The 19,068-nt window shown below is 41.1% G+C and overlaps 1 protein-coding gene across 1 annotated transcript in view; it reads right to left on the reverse strand.

The window, feature by feature from the left end:
- The window catches only part of MYO10 (myosin X), a 163,893-nt gene that overhangs the window by 64,364 nt on the left and 80,461 nt on the right, over nt 1–19,068 (reverse strand). The window contains exons 4-11 of the mRNA XM_014941048.1: nt 13,495–13,682; nt 6,629–6,763; nt 5,526–5,650; nt 4,607–4,620; nt 4,396–4,480; nt 3,615–3,718; nt 1,554–1,683; nt 507–625 (exon numbers count right to left, since the gene is read on the reverse strand). Coding sequence (XP_014796534.1) covers nt 507–625; nt 1,554–1,683; nt 3,615–3,718; nt 4,396–4,480; nt 4,607–4,620; nt 5,526–5,650; nt 6,629–6,763; nt 13,495–13,682 — 900 coding nt within the window. The remainder of the gene's footprint in view (nt 1–506; nt 626–1,553; nt 1,684–3,614; nt 3,719–4,395; nt 4,481–4,606; nt 4,621–5,525; nt 5,651–6,628; nt 6,764–13,494; nt 13,683–19,068) is intronic.

The raw sequence follows: 19,068 nt of genomic DNA on the forward strand, positions 1-19,068 counted from the left end.
AGCATACAAAAATTAGGAAATTATAAACTTAAGATGTGGAGGAAGAAAAAAGAAGGGTAGGAAATGACACCTTAGCTTACCCCTTCCTAGACGTCAGCATAATGTTACGTATGCCTATTTCTAATCTCCTGCTTGTAAATAATAAAATTATTTCTGCTGATAATTTTAAAAAACTCCCACCTGACCCAAATGTCCATATTTATCAGCCTACATGATCAGAATTTGAAAAAAATGGTAAGCAATCATGCTTAATAAGAATGACAAGGGCCAAGATACAAGCCCTGGCCAGACTGATATGATGGGATCTATAGAATTTCTAAAAGTCCAATTATACCATTCCCAAAATACCCTATGTAGTATTTTTTTATAGCAATGATGATGCATGAAGGAAGCTTCTGTTCCTGAGTGACCAATGATTTCCCTGGACTTGAAGACCAAGCCATACATTTAACATATATTTTTTATATTTAACATATAAAACCATGTCAAAACTGAGACACCTTTACCTGTTGTATGCTAAGAGGTGTTAGGATTTCTTCTCCCCTGAGTATCATTGACCTCTGAGTCAACGCTTCAGTTAGCTGTGTGGAGTCCAACCCCAGCAGTTCAGCAGATCTACCCAGAGCTGGCAAAAGAAAGACACGAATAAAAATATTTCCTTAAATGTATAAGATCATGAAACTAATTTCTTGCATTATTGTTGTTATTGTTATCATTATTTTTATTATTACTACCACCACCATTTAAGATGCTTCTAAAATAATGGGGATTAGAGATAAAAACACAACCAGAAACTCTAGGATATGTTTTTGATGCTCATGAAAAGGCACAGTATCAAAAATATGCACAACTGCAGGAATTCAGCAGTAGAAATTCATCACAAGTCACAAATATTTATTTTCCTCTTAACGTTACATGTCAAGAATTCAAACAATCTACTGCTTACACTAACATATTTTTCCAGACACAAACAGTAATTCACTCTTTGTCCACATGAATGTATTTCAGCTTCCCTCAGGATGATGAGGATAAAGAAAACCAATGAAATTTTTTTCTTACATACATATATTGCTATAACGTAGTATATAAAGCAGTACTCTCTATTGCTATATTTGAACAAACATGTAAAAATGCTCACCAGGCCAATCTTTAGACATATCAGCACATACTTTTATATTTGTAATTGAGGTATTGAAAGCTCTAATAAAAGATACCTTCAGTGGAGATCTCAGTTAAGGAACGTACTTGAGCAGTTATGTTTTACCAACTTGAGAATATTCCAAAGAAGGAATTAGATTAAAATGGAATGTAATTACTATTAATGGATAAATATGTGCCCAAGGCCTTCCCTAGTTAAGACCCAGCATCCAGCAGCAGACTAATTTGCCTTTTCTGTCAAAAACCAAAAATAACATCTTAATCAACATTTACAGATGCTAAAAAGCAGTAAGACCCTTTCAGTAATTGTCATTGCTATGGTCAGATATACTAGCAATGAATATGGCTTTCACAACCTTAAGAAACATGTACATTTGGATGCACAGCCTTCTCACCTGTTTTAAAGGACACCTGTGCTCCACCAGCAGTGATGAACTCCACGTTTCCTAGATGCAATATGCCAGCCAACAGCCTCAACACTTCTCGCACCTCCTCCTTGCTGAACTGCATCACTTCCATGGCAGTCTGGAATGACAGGTGAGCTTCTTCAGGAACATGCACATGGACTCAAAAATGGGGACAAGGACAAACCCACCAACGGTGTTGTCAGGCCTCAGAAAAGCAAGTCAGGACTGACAGAGGGCTGGCAGGAGTTAATTCTTTTGGTTTCATCCCAAATTGAATACACCGTAAGACATGTCAGGGACATCTTGGAACATGTAAGAATCACTTTGATTTTAAGAAATCTCCTTTTGATGCTCTAAGGATGCTGTAATTTGTTTTCAAATTCTTCATTAAAATTGTATAAATATTGGAACGCCCTACTGAGCTGTGCATCAGACACAATTTCACTAATTTGCATGAGTAATTGATAACCTCCTCTGTGTATTTACCAAATTTTGCCAATTAGCCTTGTAGATAACAAGGCATGGGGGAGGAAACACAGCAACACGTAAGATTTGCTCATCTGTTTTCTCAGCCAAGGAGAATTCAGAGGAGCCCTTCTGCAGTATATTCCGGGCAAGCCATGAAGCCCAAATACACATCTTACCAGTGTGGTCTAACAGCTTACAGCAAAACTGAGAAAGATAAAGAGATCTGTATAAAATGTGTTGAATTTATAAATAACCAATATGGCAATGATCAAGGCTTAACTATGTAAATGAGGACAGCAGCAAGTATGTAAAGAAGTATTAAAACAAGAGGAGGAATGTATGCTTTCCTCTGACATAGAAGGGGTAAGTAATGGTATGCCTCTTAAAATTACCAGAATTTACCAAATTTGGGTCTAATATGAGCCTGTCTGAGACCAGATCACAGTTTTATACCCTTATAGTTTAGACTCATCACGTTATGATCACTGCAGATGTCTGACAGATGACACGTGACACAATTTATCCTTCATAAATCAACAGTTACAAACAGAAAAGCCGCAGACTCATTCCACAATTAAAAGCAGAGAAGAGATAAAGCTTGAAGGTTTATTTTGTATAGAAGGCCTTTCACAACGGAGCTCTAAGAAAGGTGGCAGCACCAGGAGTTCATGCCCGCGCTCACCGTTCAGTTCCTCCCTGGCTGTCTCCTACAAAAAAAGTTCTACCTAAGCAACATTTCCAGGACTTGCACCACAGTAAAAATAGGCGAAGGGGATGGCTGTAATAGGTGGCGACAGGCGAGGGTGACCTGTGGGGTTTCTGTCTGCCTCCTGCTCTGGGCAGGCAGCCCCAGCCCCTGCCCCACGCCTGCCCGCGCTGCAGGCAGCACGCAGGCATCCCCTGCCCAGCCCACTGCATGCTCTGCCTACCCCGCCATGATTAGCACAAATTAAATGTCACGCTAATCAAATTAAGCACGTGACTACAATACAGAGAAGTTACCGAGTTCTCCAACACCTCCTTCTGCCATGCTAGAAGAGGGGTTTTTTAATACTAAAAAAAACCCAAACCGCTGCATCCGCTGCACATTAATTTGTCAATCTGGCAAAGAGATTAACACAGCTAAGCAAAAATGGTTTGGTGAAGGGCATATAACTATTTTGTCTGATTTTTCAAGTGTAATTCATAGCATTTTGGTAATAGGATAAGCAATTAGCAATTATCCTAACAGTCAGCACAGACTAATTGCTGTAGCTAATTGGTGTGGGTATAAGTTATAAAGCCATTCAGAAAAAGACTCCATCAGGAGCCAGTTTTTAATCTGTGTTTCCATTTTCTTCAACTCTATTGTGTAAGTTGCTCCATGCAATTGGATTTCCCAGCTGCAGTTTACAGAGTCACAGAAGCCCAGGTGCTTTGTTCCCCATGTGCTGCACCGCAGGCTTGACCCAGTAGATGCTACATGATCTGGGCAAAGCTTTAGGATGGAAAAACAGGTAAGCGCAAGAAAGCTTTATCCCTTGCTCTGTCATCTTCACCTCCAGCATTTTTAAAGCATAAAGAACCAGGGAAACAACTCACAATCACTTCCTTGAAAGAATCTTTGTCACTGATTGTCTTATCCGCTATACATCCAGACTGATTCAGGTAGTGGTAGTTCTCTGGTACAGATAAGTAAAAAGCATCTAATGAGGAGAGAAAAAAAAAAAGAATGAGTGAAAAAGAAATCCCAGAACAAAAGCACTCCACACATTTCCATGTCAGAGTTAAACAGTTCATAATTCATTTGCTCAGAAATTATGAAGATGAACACAACAAAGTTTTATATTAAAATCAGATATGGGAGTTTATTTTGCTGGTTTTTGCTTTATTTAGCTGCACATTTGAGTTAACTCTCCTTTTTAGCATGCAAAGACAGCAGGCCCAAAGGGAGATGCTGAGACAGCTTTAGGCAATTTTGCACATATACAAATGTCATTTCTTTTGTTCAGCAGATTTATTCTTTATGAGAGAGGATTAGGGGAACCAAAATTATTTCTCTTTGTTGCTGTGGAGTTATTTAGTACCAGCAAAAATATTCAGCTTGAACAGAATGAGGCATGTTTGTCCTCAAGTAATTTTCCCAGGTCCACAGCAGAAGCTAGGAGAAAAATTACCGGCAACTCAGTGACATTCCTGAACTAAACAGGTTGTTTTATCAAGTTGAGCTCAAATTCACACTCACTGAATGCCGGCTGAATAAATAACCTATTTCTCTGCTTGGGTTAGTGAGTTTCTGCAGTTAAAGTCTCCACTGCTGTCACCATGGCTGACAGCTAGCAGAAAGCCACTACAGTTGTGTGACTTATGCTTTGCCACTCACCTTTCTCTCTCTCTTCTATCCCTGCCAGCAGAGCATAGAATATATGATAATTTCTTTCCCCAGGGTTTTGTCTTACTACACGATTCTGTCAAAGTAAAAAACAGTTTCCATTTAAGCAATCATTTTTAAGGAGACTTTTTTTTTATCCACAATTTCAAAGAAGATATTAAATCAAACAAAATTAACTGATCAAAAGCAAACATCAACTTACTTTTTCCAATAAATCTGTAGCCAGGAAGAAAAATTTCAGTCAAGGAATAAAGTAAAAAGCAATTAATGCACAAGCTATTTATAATCTTGCTTCTTTCATTTGAGACAATAGGAAGAGCATCACGGTCTTTTCTCATGACATGCCTACTGCCTTAACACAATGAATAAAGTAGCAACAATGATAATATTGCAGAAGTTCTAATACCAATGTGTTCCCACACTTCCTTCTTCTCCATCCAATCAAAATCATACTTGTCATGTTCTGGATTTTAAATGACATCTCCTTTTCTTTGCTTTTTCTTTTCCCTAAAGCTTGGAAACAGATTTAAGAATGAAATTTGTCCCACTGCAAAAGCAGCTTATGTTCAAAACACAAGGTAGCATCCCCTCAGTATATTCCCCATTCTTACACCTCTGGTGTTCTGGTGGAGCTGGCTCATACTCCAATTTTGCAAAATGCAGGATAAATTCAAGGGTTTTACCCACCCAGGCTCACACTACAGAAATTCAGTAGCTCTGCTCTTTCAAGAACTTTTCCAGAAGAGAAGCAGCTTATCTTCGGATATAACAGATGAGGGAAATAGCTAACAAGCAAAATTATTCCCAAGAACTTGGGCTGTTTTAGCTCACTGTGTAGGAAAATGCACATGAACCAAGCCAGCAGCAGCAATACAAAATCTTGTTTCTCCAGGACTATATAAACCCCACCCTGCCACAAATGCATGTGTGCACCTGCACAAACACATGCAGAATTCCGTGTTACTTCTTCCCTTTACCACCTACATCAGCACAATTTAATTGTGTGCGTTTCAGGTTGGGGTGACAGGACAGGCAAGAGCAAGCCACTTCTCTAAGGCCTCAACAGAGGAGGTGCGTGAGGGCTGCCCACAAAGAGCAGTAAAATCACCAAACAAGGATACAATCTATAATTCTTCCTCCCTGAATGTTTCCTTTCTGACAGATGTTCAGCTGAATAAACTTCCCAAAGCGACTGGAGTTGTTGTTGTAAACAGTCTTCGCGTTGCCAAAAGCTTCCATAATTGGGCTGTTAAAACACAGGAGAAAGACAAGAGCGTTAAGGTGTGACCAGCATGCCAACCCTTTCACATGGGACTGGTGAAAGGAACAGCATTCTTCTGACTCCCTCCTCGGCCACAGCTTACATCCTCAGTAGTACCCTCAATTTATTAACCATGGGCACCTCAACTTTCTATCAAAAGACACAAGTACTCAAGCAGCAGGAAGATTAATTGTACTAACTACTCTGCACCTTAACCTGTAACTGCTCAAAAGATGCATGCAATTGTCGTTGCAGTACTCAAATTATAGAAATAAGAAATCTCAGCACATGCAAATTGCTAGACAGATGTAGAGAAAATAGTCTTCGTCCTAAGGCAATTAAAAAAAAATAATTACATCAAGACACAGTAGGTAAAACAGAGATTAGGCATGATAAACAAAAGTAATACTATCTCAAGTTGTCATTATTTTTAGTTTAGAACCGTATGTTATTTCATTCAAACACTAAGAGATTTTTATTTTTTTTTGCATGGAGCGTGTTCGATTGATCTGATGCATTTACTCATCTGTCTTATTAGTTCTACTTATCCTCTCTTTCCTCAGCACACTTTTACCACTTGCACGCTTTATCATCACCACCCTGTATCTTATTCTACCCTACCCTCAGGCTACACAAACCAAACCAGTGGTTTGTCCCTCCAAACACCCATTTCCCTCACTCTGATTATGTGAATTCAGCCCCAAATAAAAGTGAAAGCCACTGTTAAAGCATTGTCCATTTCAAAATTCTGCATCTTCTTGCTTCATTAAGATAAACCACTGTGCGCACAACTCTCTAGAGCAGCCAGGTAATTTGCTTTAATGGAAAATTTCCCCCTTTCCAATATTCATTTTGTTGTTCAGTAAACACACCCACACCTTTTAATTACATTTCAAGCTCTTACTTCAATGACAAGGCCAATGTCTTCTGGAAAAACTAATTGTGTATTGAAAGATCTAGTACCTGCTCTCAAGAATCGCCTGCTCCACACAGGAGGTCTTCTCTCTGCAGGACAGCTCCAGTGAATGTTGGCTCATTGCAGACAAGAACTTGAGAATCAGCTTAGTGCTTTCTGTCTTACCAGCACCACTTTCGCCACTGAAAGAAGAAAAGGAGCAAAGTCTTTGCACAGTTCCACCTGCCAGGGGAAAAGCCCTCTGTCTGGCCAGCCCTCCAAACTCTAAATAACTGGAGGTCAGGAAGACTGAGGTGATTAGATATGATACTCAAAAGGCAGCAGAATACCCCCTTGGGCTTGTTGAACATGACATTCAACACAAATGCTAGCTATCTTTAGACTTCATACCACTGTTCAGACAGCACTTCAAGGCACTGATTGTGTAAGGATGTACACAACACGTATGAGGCAACAAAGAGCTCTCTGAATGCAAGCAACTATACAACAATTCTCACCAACACAAAAAACCCCCCAAAGTTAGAACAGAGACATAGCAATTGTTGGGGAGAAAGTCCAGAATATGAATTAAACTGTGAGAGTTTGGGATTATGTTGCAGCAACCTACCCAAGGAGGGAGCCCTGCTGTGAGAAGAAGGAGGTCAGAGACAACAATGCATATTATAACACATAAAGGCTACTAGTATAACTAATAATGATATTCTTAGTGAGATACATATTCTTTAAACATACTTTTTACTTGCCCATCCAAATAAATCAGATTCACGTGAGTTCAAAATATACAATTTTCACCTCTCATCACCAGCAGAGATGTAAAGCCTCTCATCTTCACTCATAGCAGAACAAAGCTATTTGGTAATGCTAAATTGACATATAATAAGCAATCTTGTTGATACAAACAGAAGGCAATATACTCAGTTTCTCTTCAAAACCAATACTTTAAAAAGGGAAGGTATAAATTTGGCTCATTTCCTCATTATCATTTCCCTTCAATTATATAGCCTTATAATTAACAACACACTGTGAGCCATTAAGAAACGTAACTTGTGGTTAAAGTTTGTCTACTTTGCTTACTTTTCATCTGAAGTCCTAGCATTATATCCTAAGCTGCAGCCTAATTCCTAGTTTTCCTAATTCCTAATTAAACTGTGCCTAATTCCAGTTTACTCCCAGCGAAAGGACATACATTTTGGTCTTATCCTACCCTTTTCATTGTAGCAAGCAGGAGACTTTGATGGAGCAGAACTGGGCATGAGGAGCAAGCTTGGTTTATTTGACAGTCTTTTTGTTATCCCATTGCTGGGTGGTGACCCCAGTGATTTTAGGTTATGGCAAAGTATAATGATGCTTTCTAGTAAAAAGCAAAGAAGAAAGGTACAGCCCAAGAAAGCAGCACGGGATTCTCCTGCAAATGAATGCCAGCAAGTACAAAAATAATGAGAGAAGAGGCATTCAGAAAACAGAATGAGACTCAGAGTTTTGTAGCTGAGATCTAAGTATTTCCCAAGAAAAATCAGAGGGTTCAAAATGTTTCATAAAGCTTCATACAAGATATGCTACTGCTGATATGTTCCAACAAGTACAATTCACATATTGTACCATCTCAAACAAATTCTGTAGTATTTTTAATTTAGTTTTAACCTTAATGTCTGGCCTTTTTGTTACTTGTTACTTTTCTCTTTGCAGGCCCTCACTCATGCTCCTTTGCAAAAGAGTGAATATTTAGTGTTCCCTATATTTAATACTTGCTCCTTGTACAGAACATTTGTGCTACTAGTTTTGAAAGAGCTTCACAAATCCTTGTATTATCCTTGTCTGGTGCAAAAAAACACCAACGGATACATACTTCTTCCTGCCTGAATTCCCACCCTCTAAGCAGTGTGCAGCTCGACAGTAGGGATGCAGGTGCCAAGGAGGACATCAGCTCTTTCACTGACACCATCCTTCCTCTGCCCCCACCCTCTGGCTCATGCTCTGGAGCACCTGTAGTTCTATGGAAGCTGAAAGTCACCCCGCTGTAATCGAGAGCAATTCTGCAATTAGAACAGGAGAGGCTCAGAACCGGGTCAGGCGAAAGATCTACCTGCCCAGTGTCCTATCTCTGACCGTTGCCAAATGGAGGTGCCCTGGGAAGACATGCAATACTTTCCCCTTCTGTGTTCTTCCAGCTTCCAGTTTTTTGCTATTCAGAGGGCTCCTGACCTAACCCGGGTTTCTGTGTGTCTTGTTACCCTCGATCGATTTATCTTCCATGAGTTTTTAGCCATACTCTCTTAAAAAAAACTTGTTTTGGATCTGCCTCCTATTTGCTTTATTTGATGCCCCCTAGTTCTTGTATTGGAAGGAGAAACCAACAACTCATCCCAGTGCTCCCTCTCTCTGCTGCGCATGACTTCATGGGTAGCCCCCTGTAATCCCAGTTTTCCACCTGTTAGCCATGCTATACTTTTGATTGCTTCTTTTTGTTCTCTTCTGAAACACCTTAAGTTCCACAAAGTCCTCCTGGATATCAAGCAAGGGGGAAAAAGTCTCGTGCAAAGTACTAAAGATATGAGCAAACGATGGATTTACCCAATGTTGTCTATTCATTTACTAGTAACTATAGTTATCTATACTATTCTATACTATTCAGTTTTACAATTACTATTGAACACCAAGTGGATGGATTCCTGGAGCCCTCTGGTACAACAGTAAGATCTCATCTCTGCCTGGTGTTCAGCTCAGGACTCATAATTTTATGTGCATCAAGTTGGCTCTGTATTTTTCCTTTGCAAAATGCTTTACAAAAACCAGTTACTGTTAATGAGATGAAAATCAATAACAAGCACACTAAACTTTAAAGTTGTTTATTCAACCTTCCAGCACATACACAAATGGTAGGTTAAGTGGGATCAATCTTTCAGACTCCTTAGAAAGCCTATGCCTACAAGAACTTGCCAAGGTCAGTGAAAGGGTGAATTTTTTAGTGCACAGCCAACCTTTCCAGCAACCTTTCCACCCCGTGAGTTTAAATGCCCAGCTTGTTCCGCATCACTACATGCAGTATTGTGAATATATTAAGTGTGACAGCAACCCACAAGGCCCCCACTTAGGGGATCTTTAGACTTTCTCCATGACTCATTCTACGCAGGGCATCTCGCTAAGGGCACAGCAGCCTGGGCTCCAGACTGCTGCAGTGGAAAAAGGGGTCACCAGGAGAGACTTCTCATTCTGAAGGACATAGCATGAGTGAGGCGGTATCAACACTACTCTGTACCACTTTCCAGTTCTGTCTGCTGGCTTTAAAACCCCAAAGACAGATACACACAGACAAAACAGGTCTCTTCAGCAGATACAGTTTGTCAAACACACATGAATTTTGGTGTGGCAGTCTCATCAGAACATCTTTGCATCACAAGTCTGGGTCTCATCTAAAGAGTACTTTGGTTCACATTGATTTGCAAGCTGAACAACCAGGCCACCAGATGATAACAGAGAGAACAAACTGGTGTCAGGCTGTGATTTCCCACTCGTGGCACTGACTTGAATGTCACTGAGGATGACTGTTGCTGCTTCTTCGACTGCTTTACACTTCTAGTACTTTAAAGTGGATCAACTGCTATTGTATCTGAGAGAAGAGTACGTTTGCTTGTGCACAGACTAGACCACCTCAAACAGAGCAGCAAAAAAAACCCAGACCCTAAAGGTATTTCTCTATTCTTAAAATAGAGGGGTGGATGTTTGAACTTGGTTCCAGCTTGTGAACATCAGCTCATCATGGCAGTACTCAGTCAGATGGAGTCCCTTCATGCCTCCCAAGGAACATAGCTGAAAAATCGTGAGATGTTAATTATTATTTTTTTTAACATGTCTCTTGTAGCATCAAATTTAGCTGTGATGCTTTTTTGGTTTTGTTTTTTTTTTTTCTATTTTAAATGAAACTGGACTCTGCAGTAAGGTTCAGATCAACATGAAACTGAGCATTTGTTGATGTAGACCTTTTTTTTCTACATGAAAACCCTAGTTCAATAGCCAGATAAACAATTTTTAGCCTGGGAGAGCAAGAATACCATTTCACACCTGTGTAAATATTCTAATGCACGGGTTGTGCACAGCTTCTTCAATTTGCCATTTTGTTGACATTTTAGACTGCTAAGTCATTTTTATGCAGCCTTATCATGAATTAAAATAAGCCTGTGTAACACAGGCTGATAAATAAGCATCTTTGAATGACTCCACTTAATATCATCCCTTCTGCATTTCCTTCCTTTTCATCTCTGGTCTGGGTGGTTACACTGCAAAAATGGTCCCACATTTATATTACATTTTGAGTCACTACTGACGATGACAGCTTTTAATTCAGGTTCTTGCCTTAACCCTTTCATCTTACTCCACCCAAGCAAATATCCCAAGCATCTCAAAACAGCAGAAGCTTTTTGACAGATTTTTTGACTCCAATGCCTTAAGAAAGCAGCTCCAAAGCAGAGCTGAGGTAATTCTGGCTGCCAGCAGGGGGCACTTCAAGCCCAGAGGATCAGAAGGAAGCACTCGGTACCTGACCTCATGGGCTGTCACATCTTGCTACCGAGCTTCTAGATCCCAGTTAGGGGCAGGTGAAACTGCATAGCAGAATGTGAAGCCCACACAAACAATTCATTCATTTTAACTGGATGTACCTCTTTATCGTATTTACGTGATGCAACAAAATTTTCCTTTTTATCATCTCTTACATTAAATACAAGACCAGAATATTAGCCTGAATTCAGACACCACTTGCAGAGCTCCACTTGACCATTTTTTTCAAATGCCAGTAGTAACCAAGAAAAACTGACAGTGACTTGTTACAACATCTAATTCAAAGCCAGGATGCAGGAATGACCAGGATGCTGAAGATGCTAAGTACACTTCTGATGCCCCAAACTAAGTATATGATCGCAGGGACTTTCCTAAGCCTCATGAGGGCCACTGAAAATCTTCGGTAATTTAAAAAAAATCCTGCTCTGAGTCCTTCACAGATGCAGGAGATAATACTGTTTTAGGAAAGTAGATCTGACATTTTATTTTTTTATTTGAATTGCATGTTCCCTCGATTTCTGTAGAAACAAAATACCCTTGTATGGTTGTATTGCAACATTTGTCTGAAACACTGAACAAATCGTTGTTTTAACTCATGACCACAGTAAACAATCTTAAAAGGGACTGCTAATGCAAAACTTCTCTGTATTATGACTTATCTGTATCAAAGCACATGGTTTACAAAGCAGGGACTGCTGGAGACGACTCTGGAACATCCCATAATTCTGCTTATGTCCTTTTTAGGACACAACCTGCTTTTCTCTTGGCAGCTTGTGGGGAAGTGGAAGAAGAGGTAAAATACTTGGGCCAGAACAGAATGGCAAAAATACCAACAGCCACCTTCTAGGGACCAGAGATTATTTTAGTTCCCAAAATTTGGGTAAATGGGCTGTTCACAAGTAACCACCTGGCATTAAAACATGAAGTCATGACTCCAGGCTAGCTATTTTCATATGACAAAGACCTCTGTGCATTTCACTTTTTCTTGGAGTGTCACCTGGACTCAGCTTTATATGTACAGCACTATGTATTAAAAAACAAAAAGGAGAAATACAGGTGCAGAAAGCTGAAAACCACACTGAGTCCCCTCCGCCTTTGTGCCACTGCCAGGCAGAACCTGCCTGGAGGCGAGGACAGGTGGGGACTGTGACCTGAGAGCTCGCAGAAAGCTGGGACCAGACCTAGCTGTGTTGCATCTGATCCACATCTCTTAACAGTAGCTTGGGTGCTGAACTACATGTGCCACCAAATCCTCCTGTTATCCAGGAAGCCGTGCGAACTGGCCTCTAATGTTAATGCCAGCAGAAGCTGCCTATTGCAAAAGGCGCTGCTCTCACTCTGCTCCATCCCCTCTCTGCCCCACGCCGCAGTCCCGCGGCTGTCACAAGGGCTGCCACGGAGCTCCTGTCTCAGGGGACAGCCAAAATAGTGTCACCTTGTGTCTGAAGAACTCTCCACGTTTAACTTGTGCTGGTAGGTTGCAGGAAGATGAGAGCAAACAGGTTCAATCACAAAAACACTGCAAAAGTGAGAGAGGAGAGGGAAGGGGGAACACAAGCTCTCTCATCCCCCATCCCTGAGCATCCCCCCATCGCCACCAAGCTGCTCCTCCTGATCAGGCGGGCAAGGCTGTGACTTCCCTGCCCATGTGCGAGCCAAGGCAGCTGGGATGGCAGGCAGGGGAAAGGGAAAAGAGTTGGCTGCATTTTCAGCTCTTCTGGAGCAAGAAGGAAGGAGGAGCTGAAAGCAGCGAAAAGCTATTGAAATGCCAACTGCTCTCATGCGACGTACATTCGGCAGCCCCGGGACCCTGAATGCCAGTAACACACTGCATGAAACGGGAAGCTATTAAATCACCATTAAATTAAAGCACAACGAGATTAAGCAAGGAAGATTAATCAGGCAGAATTAAGTGGCTGAAACGTAGAGGGTTTTCTCTTCTGCTGTTCTTATTTACCGTGTTTCTCAAGACTGACAGTTATTTTTAATTCTCCTCTCGATACAGGGTTCAGAGTCCAGTGGTGACAAACTACTGAGCTGCACAGAGACGTTTGAACTGGTGGGGAAAGCACTTAGGGTAACATTAGATGGGTGAATAGCAAAACGTGCAGAAAAATACAATATGCTTTTTCACTAAATGAAACCTTAAGATGAGTAAAAAAAAAAAAAAAAAAAAATCAACGTTTTGTTAGAGGTCCACAGAACGATACAGAGCAAATCCAGAACTCTCTCCCAAAACTATTTGAAAGCCTGCTTTCTTTTGGATTTCTCCTGTTCATGTGGCCCAAACCCATGCTCCTAAATTACCTCAGGAGGCTCACCAGCAGGGATAAGCAAAGCAGCAGCAGCAGTGGTTTACCTGATGAGGATACACTGGTTGTCATGGCGCTTCCAAAGGCAGCGGTAGCACTCGTTGGCCACAGCGAAGATATGAGGTGGGATCTCTCCCATGTGGTGCTTGCTGTACCGCTCCACGGCCGCGCGGTCGTACAGTCCCGGGATGCTCTTGTAGGGGTTCACAGAGGCAACTATGGAACCAATGTAGGTCTGCAAGCACACAGCAACCCCCCGAGTTGTTATTACACACAGGAATGAACAGATTGATATTCTTCCCAAATAAAAGACAACACATACGCATTTGCAAAAGCCTGGCAATCCTTTGGATAAAGGCAGCTAGTATTTTTTCCCTACTTTCTTCCTTTCAACAGAAAGACAAAAGTTGTTTCCACCTCCGTCATGTTTGCATGCTTACCACAGAGACAGCACAGAGCTTCTCAGCTGTACAAATCTCTGCCTTGAGGATGCTTACAGCTGCTCAGGAAAGCCTAGGAATGCTGCTCTACAGCTGCTTCTCACGTGTTCTTAGGGACTCACTGAACTTGCTAAAAACCTGACTGTCCCCCCAAGTATTGGTGCAAAAGTCTGTATTTCCACGTAGAGTATCCAGATCCTTCTCTGCTAGTCATTTATAAAACAGAAGTATCACACATTATGGTAGACACTAGCACCATTATATGATAGCAAGCCCTAAGAAAATCACATGAATTAGCAGATGCTCCCAAAACATTGGGTTTATCTGATTTAATCTATTATTAGTTTAATGCACACCGGCAGCTGACAAGGCAGTCATTTGAATCTCTTGCAATTAGAGAGCACATCAGCTAGAACCACCCAGGTAGCAGCTTATGCCCATTCCCATTGCCTTAACTCATTAGGCTGCAGTAACGTGATCATTTGCAACAGTTTACTTGCAATGCTGTTCATTTTCTCAGTCACCCTCTGTCCACTTCAATGTATTTTTCAAATAAAATCAAATTAAGTGAGGTAGGAGATAACATTAAGCACGTTACCTCCAGAATTTCCAGTCCATTTCTGGGGCACGTGAAATTAATTGATATATCGTATGGTGTGTGCAGTGTTACCGCTGTGACACTAATTCCATTTTGTTAAGCACACCCTTTATGCCGTTACAGGCAGGAAGCTGACACCTGGCTTCAACAGCCCCGTAACACGGTCCTCAGGTACAGACAGATGCTTCACCAGCAGTCAGCCCTCTCACCCCCGCCAGGAACCAGCTGAGAAGTTCACAGCAGGGCCAGGGGCTCGCTCTGCCTCCACAGCACCCTCCCCAGGAAGGGCTGGATAAGGCCAGCAGCACCTTGCCCGCCACGGAAAGGCAGCCCCACGAGCTCCTCCTGCAGCCACCCTCTTCTCCAGCCAGCCATGGTGGCACCCAGGGACCACCAGCTCCCCCACCTCCTCCCTTCCTCTCTGCCAGTCTCTCCCGCAGCATTTACAGTCCACATCTACCTGCCCCCCCCTTCTTCTCCTTAATTAGCAGGTAATTATCGCTGTCTATCAGCTCTCCTTTCTCACTGGTAGCCTGCTGTTACATTCCCCATTATCCACCTGTTCGTCCTCCATCAGGCCCAGCACAAGTCGCAGCTTTGAGCTTTTGCTAAGGGGACTACAGCAGTGTCCTTGAAATTATGACAATTTTATTAGCTGTGAGGCGAATACTCCTCCTTGCTGTAACTCAAGAACCTTTTACAGAGCTGTGAACTTCCAATCTGTGTGTTTTATAAAAGACCCCATGCTGTGCAATAGCTCAGAAGGTTTCATCTAGAGGGAAGATACCATTTCAACATCAGATCTTATCGCAGGGCAATTACAGCACTGAGACAACAGCTTAATTTCCTGGGATCACCCCCTCTTGGGTTCTTAAATAACTAGCAAGGAAGCCTTCAAGAACAAACCTCCTCAGTTTGATATATATTTCAGCACAGATTGCACAGGCAAAATTTTAAGAGGTTTTTTTTTTTTTTAAATCATGTGAATACAGTGCAAGCATGACCAATAAAACAGACTGCTACGGATCTTCCTCTTTACCTTATTAAAATCTGACTAAAATGTAAGAAGAGTAACTGGAGGCATGCCATCACAACAGATGCCATGGCAAAGGAGCAAATAAAAAAAAATCCCCACAAAACATGATACCATCTAACTTTGTAACTGTAAGAACCCACTCTATAGCTTCTGCAGGATCAAGTACCTGACAGAACAACATCACCACGCTCCCTGATCTTCCCGAGATAAAGCACGGGAAGATCTGGACCACCGATGGCTACAGTCTGACTTTTCTTGCTCCTCCTGTTTCAAACAGTAAATATCATAAGAGGCAACAGCAGCCCCTTTCTGCACAGACTCGCTTAACATGAGGCAGTCTTTCACACAGCTTAAGCATAACTTTTTTAAAATTATATAAGAATATTAGTCATTACTGCAAATGAGAAAACATTTTTATTAAATAAAGTCAGCTGGCTTCATCGCCTCATAATTCATGTAAGGTATCATAGAGAAAAATGTAGTGTGTTATGGCAATAATAGAAACCTGGTGAATAGCAGAAATTATATTGGCAAAAAGAATTCCTAAATCACCATATGAAGTAATGCCTAGGACATGTCACTATTTTAAAAATTCCTTCTCTCTCTCTTTTTCCTTCAGCAAAAACATGAAGAACCACAAGCTCTACTGAAATAGACCCGATGTTGTGGTTCCAGTCTTCTGGTGCTTTGAGTACACATTACCTCTTCGCAGAGTTAAATGCGCGCACAAATTGCCACCAAATTATGATACAAAATGGAACAAACACAGGCCCTCAAAAAACAACTACCTCATCCCAAGGCAAGATCACAAAAAAGCTATAATCTTCACAGACACAGCGGATCAGATTTATCATCTACCAAGTGTCATAATCCAGCCCATGAGCAGCCACACCTGATATCTGCATGGACTAACTAGCAGTTAGCTGGCCAAAGTGAAAGTTCCACCTTAGCCCAAAGTAGTCCAACAACCTATTGATAAACTGGAGCAGCACCGTTATTAAATTAAAAACTATTCTCATTATTTAAAAAGTTCCCATAATAAGACAAAGCTTCCCGAAGTCTTTCTAGATTTCCCCTGGGAAATTGACAGGGATCATTTCCTACATCACTTCCAGGCTTTCTACTTTTCCCATCCAGTAACTATCACACACTCTTACTCGTAGTAGCATTTTATAACCAGCAGATCCTAGTGCTGCTAGCCTCTACCCTGGCATCTTGAAGAGCCACTAAGTCAGAGACTTGAGGGACTTGACCTGTAGCCACACGCAGAAGAGCATCACTTCACCACCTCCCTGTTCGCAGGGCTCTGCTTCCCCTCCCCGTGAGGACCTGAGCGGCCGCCCGATGAAACCCCCTTTTTGGAGGGCAGACTTCCTGCTTTTGCCAGTACAAGCGCCTTAGAAGCAAGTCAAACTGGTGTAAAGATACACAAAAAAAACTCAGGGCTGTTCAGCGGATGGGTATCGTCTCCTGAACGCTATTTCTGCACCAGGCATCATCATACAGGAAATTAAAGCAGTTAACAGTCAGAAGTAGGATCTCTAAATTACTTTATTATGCTAACATCACAAAGCAGCCGTTTGGGGAAATTTCAGAAAAGGTATTTTCACATAATGTCACTTCCACTTTGCTTAAAACAGAGTGAATTTAATTCTCTCTTTGTTCTTTGCAGTTTCTAATCTGATTCTCAGTCAATAATTACTTATTTTAATGAAAGCACTCCAAAGCAGTTATGAACAGGAAAAATGCTCAAACATCTGCCAGAGCACTAGCAAGTGCACAGGATTTCCGAATATTTCCAGTTGAAATAGTTTGAGGGATATTTCAGATAAATACTGTGTAGAGCTCCTATCACAAGCCCGACTTCTTAAATCTTTTGCAATGAACAGGGCAGTTTACTTTCCCCTGTTATACAACCAACTCAACACTTCAGAGAGAACACCACACAAACTCTGGAATTACTTCATTACAGACTAAACCAGCAACAACTTGTTATCAGATCACCGCTAATGTATTTATTTAACCCAAGAATAAATGAAAGTTGAGTTAGTCAGCCTGAATCCCAATGCAGCACTGTGATTACCATATTAAAAGGTTGGGCTCCGTTTCCACTTTCAAATTTTAACTGAAATTTTACATTGATAATGCATCTCCCTAAACACTTTCGGTCACAAACCACAGACACTCCTGCTCCCCCTTTTAGCAGAAAAAGAGGAAATAAGATTGCTGATCCTCTAAGAGGACATTTAAAATTAGAAATTCAAGCCCTGTCTTCTCAGCTAGACACTCAGTAAGGCAATGGCATCTCAAGAGTCAAAATGAAAGATGTACTTGGGAAAGGAAGAGATTTTTTATCACTTCTCCGAATGCTTGTTTTGTTTTGTTTTGTTTCTGATAACAATCAGCTTTGAACCTGTGTCTTGAAATCACCCCAGATTCTTCAAACACTCAAAACCAATTAGCTCTTGAACCAAAGGTTCAAGAGCTCACAAGGATTTCTGGCACCCACAGAAATACTCTAGAAAGAAAACTTGCAATGGTCAGAGTAGTCCTGTCCAACATGAGAGGGTTTATTTTGTTGGTTTTTTTAAGGAAGATATAATCAGTTTACTTTACTTTGATGCCAAACAAATGTACATGAGCTTAATTGCTTAAAATACACTTTTTCAAGCTAGCTTAAAATTACAAGAAGCAAAATTGCAATAGATGAACTAAATACAGTTTGAAATGTCTCTCCCACGTAGAAAAGGTTTTCGGACTAAAAGAGGAAAAAGTAGAGCAAAAAATTTCCCCTTCAACAGCAACAAAAAAAAAAGGAAACTGCCGAAATGCAAGATCACTTCATTAATTTTATAAACCAAACACACTAGATACATCAGGACCACCTTGCTCCCCATCTTTTCCCCTACAGAGATGGTTTTTTGGGGTATATCCTTTCAGCTTTTGCTCCACATCCAGCAACAATCTACCTTCCACTTCTTCCCTTTTATGTCAAGCCTTCTGCATCTCCACAATAACTTTTCTGCTTCTGAAGATCCTTTATGATTTCTGTGTTTTACCCAAGCTCGTTCTTCCCATGTCAGGTCATCCGTTTTTCCCCACACTGTTCTTCTCATGAACACTGTACTTACCGTACTTCTAGCATCTAAGACATCCCATTCCTCCTTCTTTCTTAAATCAATCAATAAACAGGGGACAAAAAAGGGAAGGGAAAAAAAGGACTTCTTTCAGGCTTTGCATATCTCATGCTACAGGGAGACCAGGAGAGAAGGCAGGAGCAGGCTGGAGGACTCTGTTAAAGGGCTTTATGCGCTGCTCCTGTGCTAAGTCTTTGATCAACAACCACAACAGAAACTAAAACCACTTGCACTAATAAAACAGGCACAAGGAGACTGCATTCCTCAATTTCTATCAGTGTGTTTCTTCAATGACACCAAAAATCAGTACATGCTTCTAATTAAGATTTTTTGTTACAGATATATACGTTAACATTGAGAAATAGCACTTTGTCCCGCTCACTTAAGAGCACTTTCAAGACTTTCTGCCT

Source organism: Calidris pugnax, unplaced genomic scaffold (assembly GCF_001431845.1).
Source record: "Calidris pugnax isolate Ruff unplaced genomic scaffold, ASM143184v1 scaffold8, whole genome shotgun sequence".
NCBI lineage: Eukaryota > Metazoa > Chordata > Aves > Charadriiformes > Scolopacidae > Calidris > Calidris pugnax.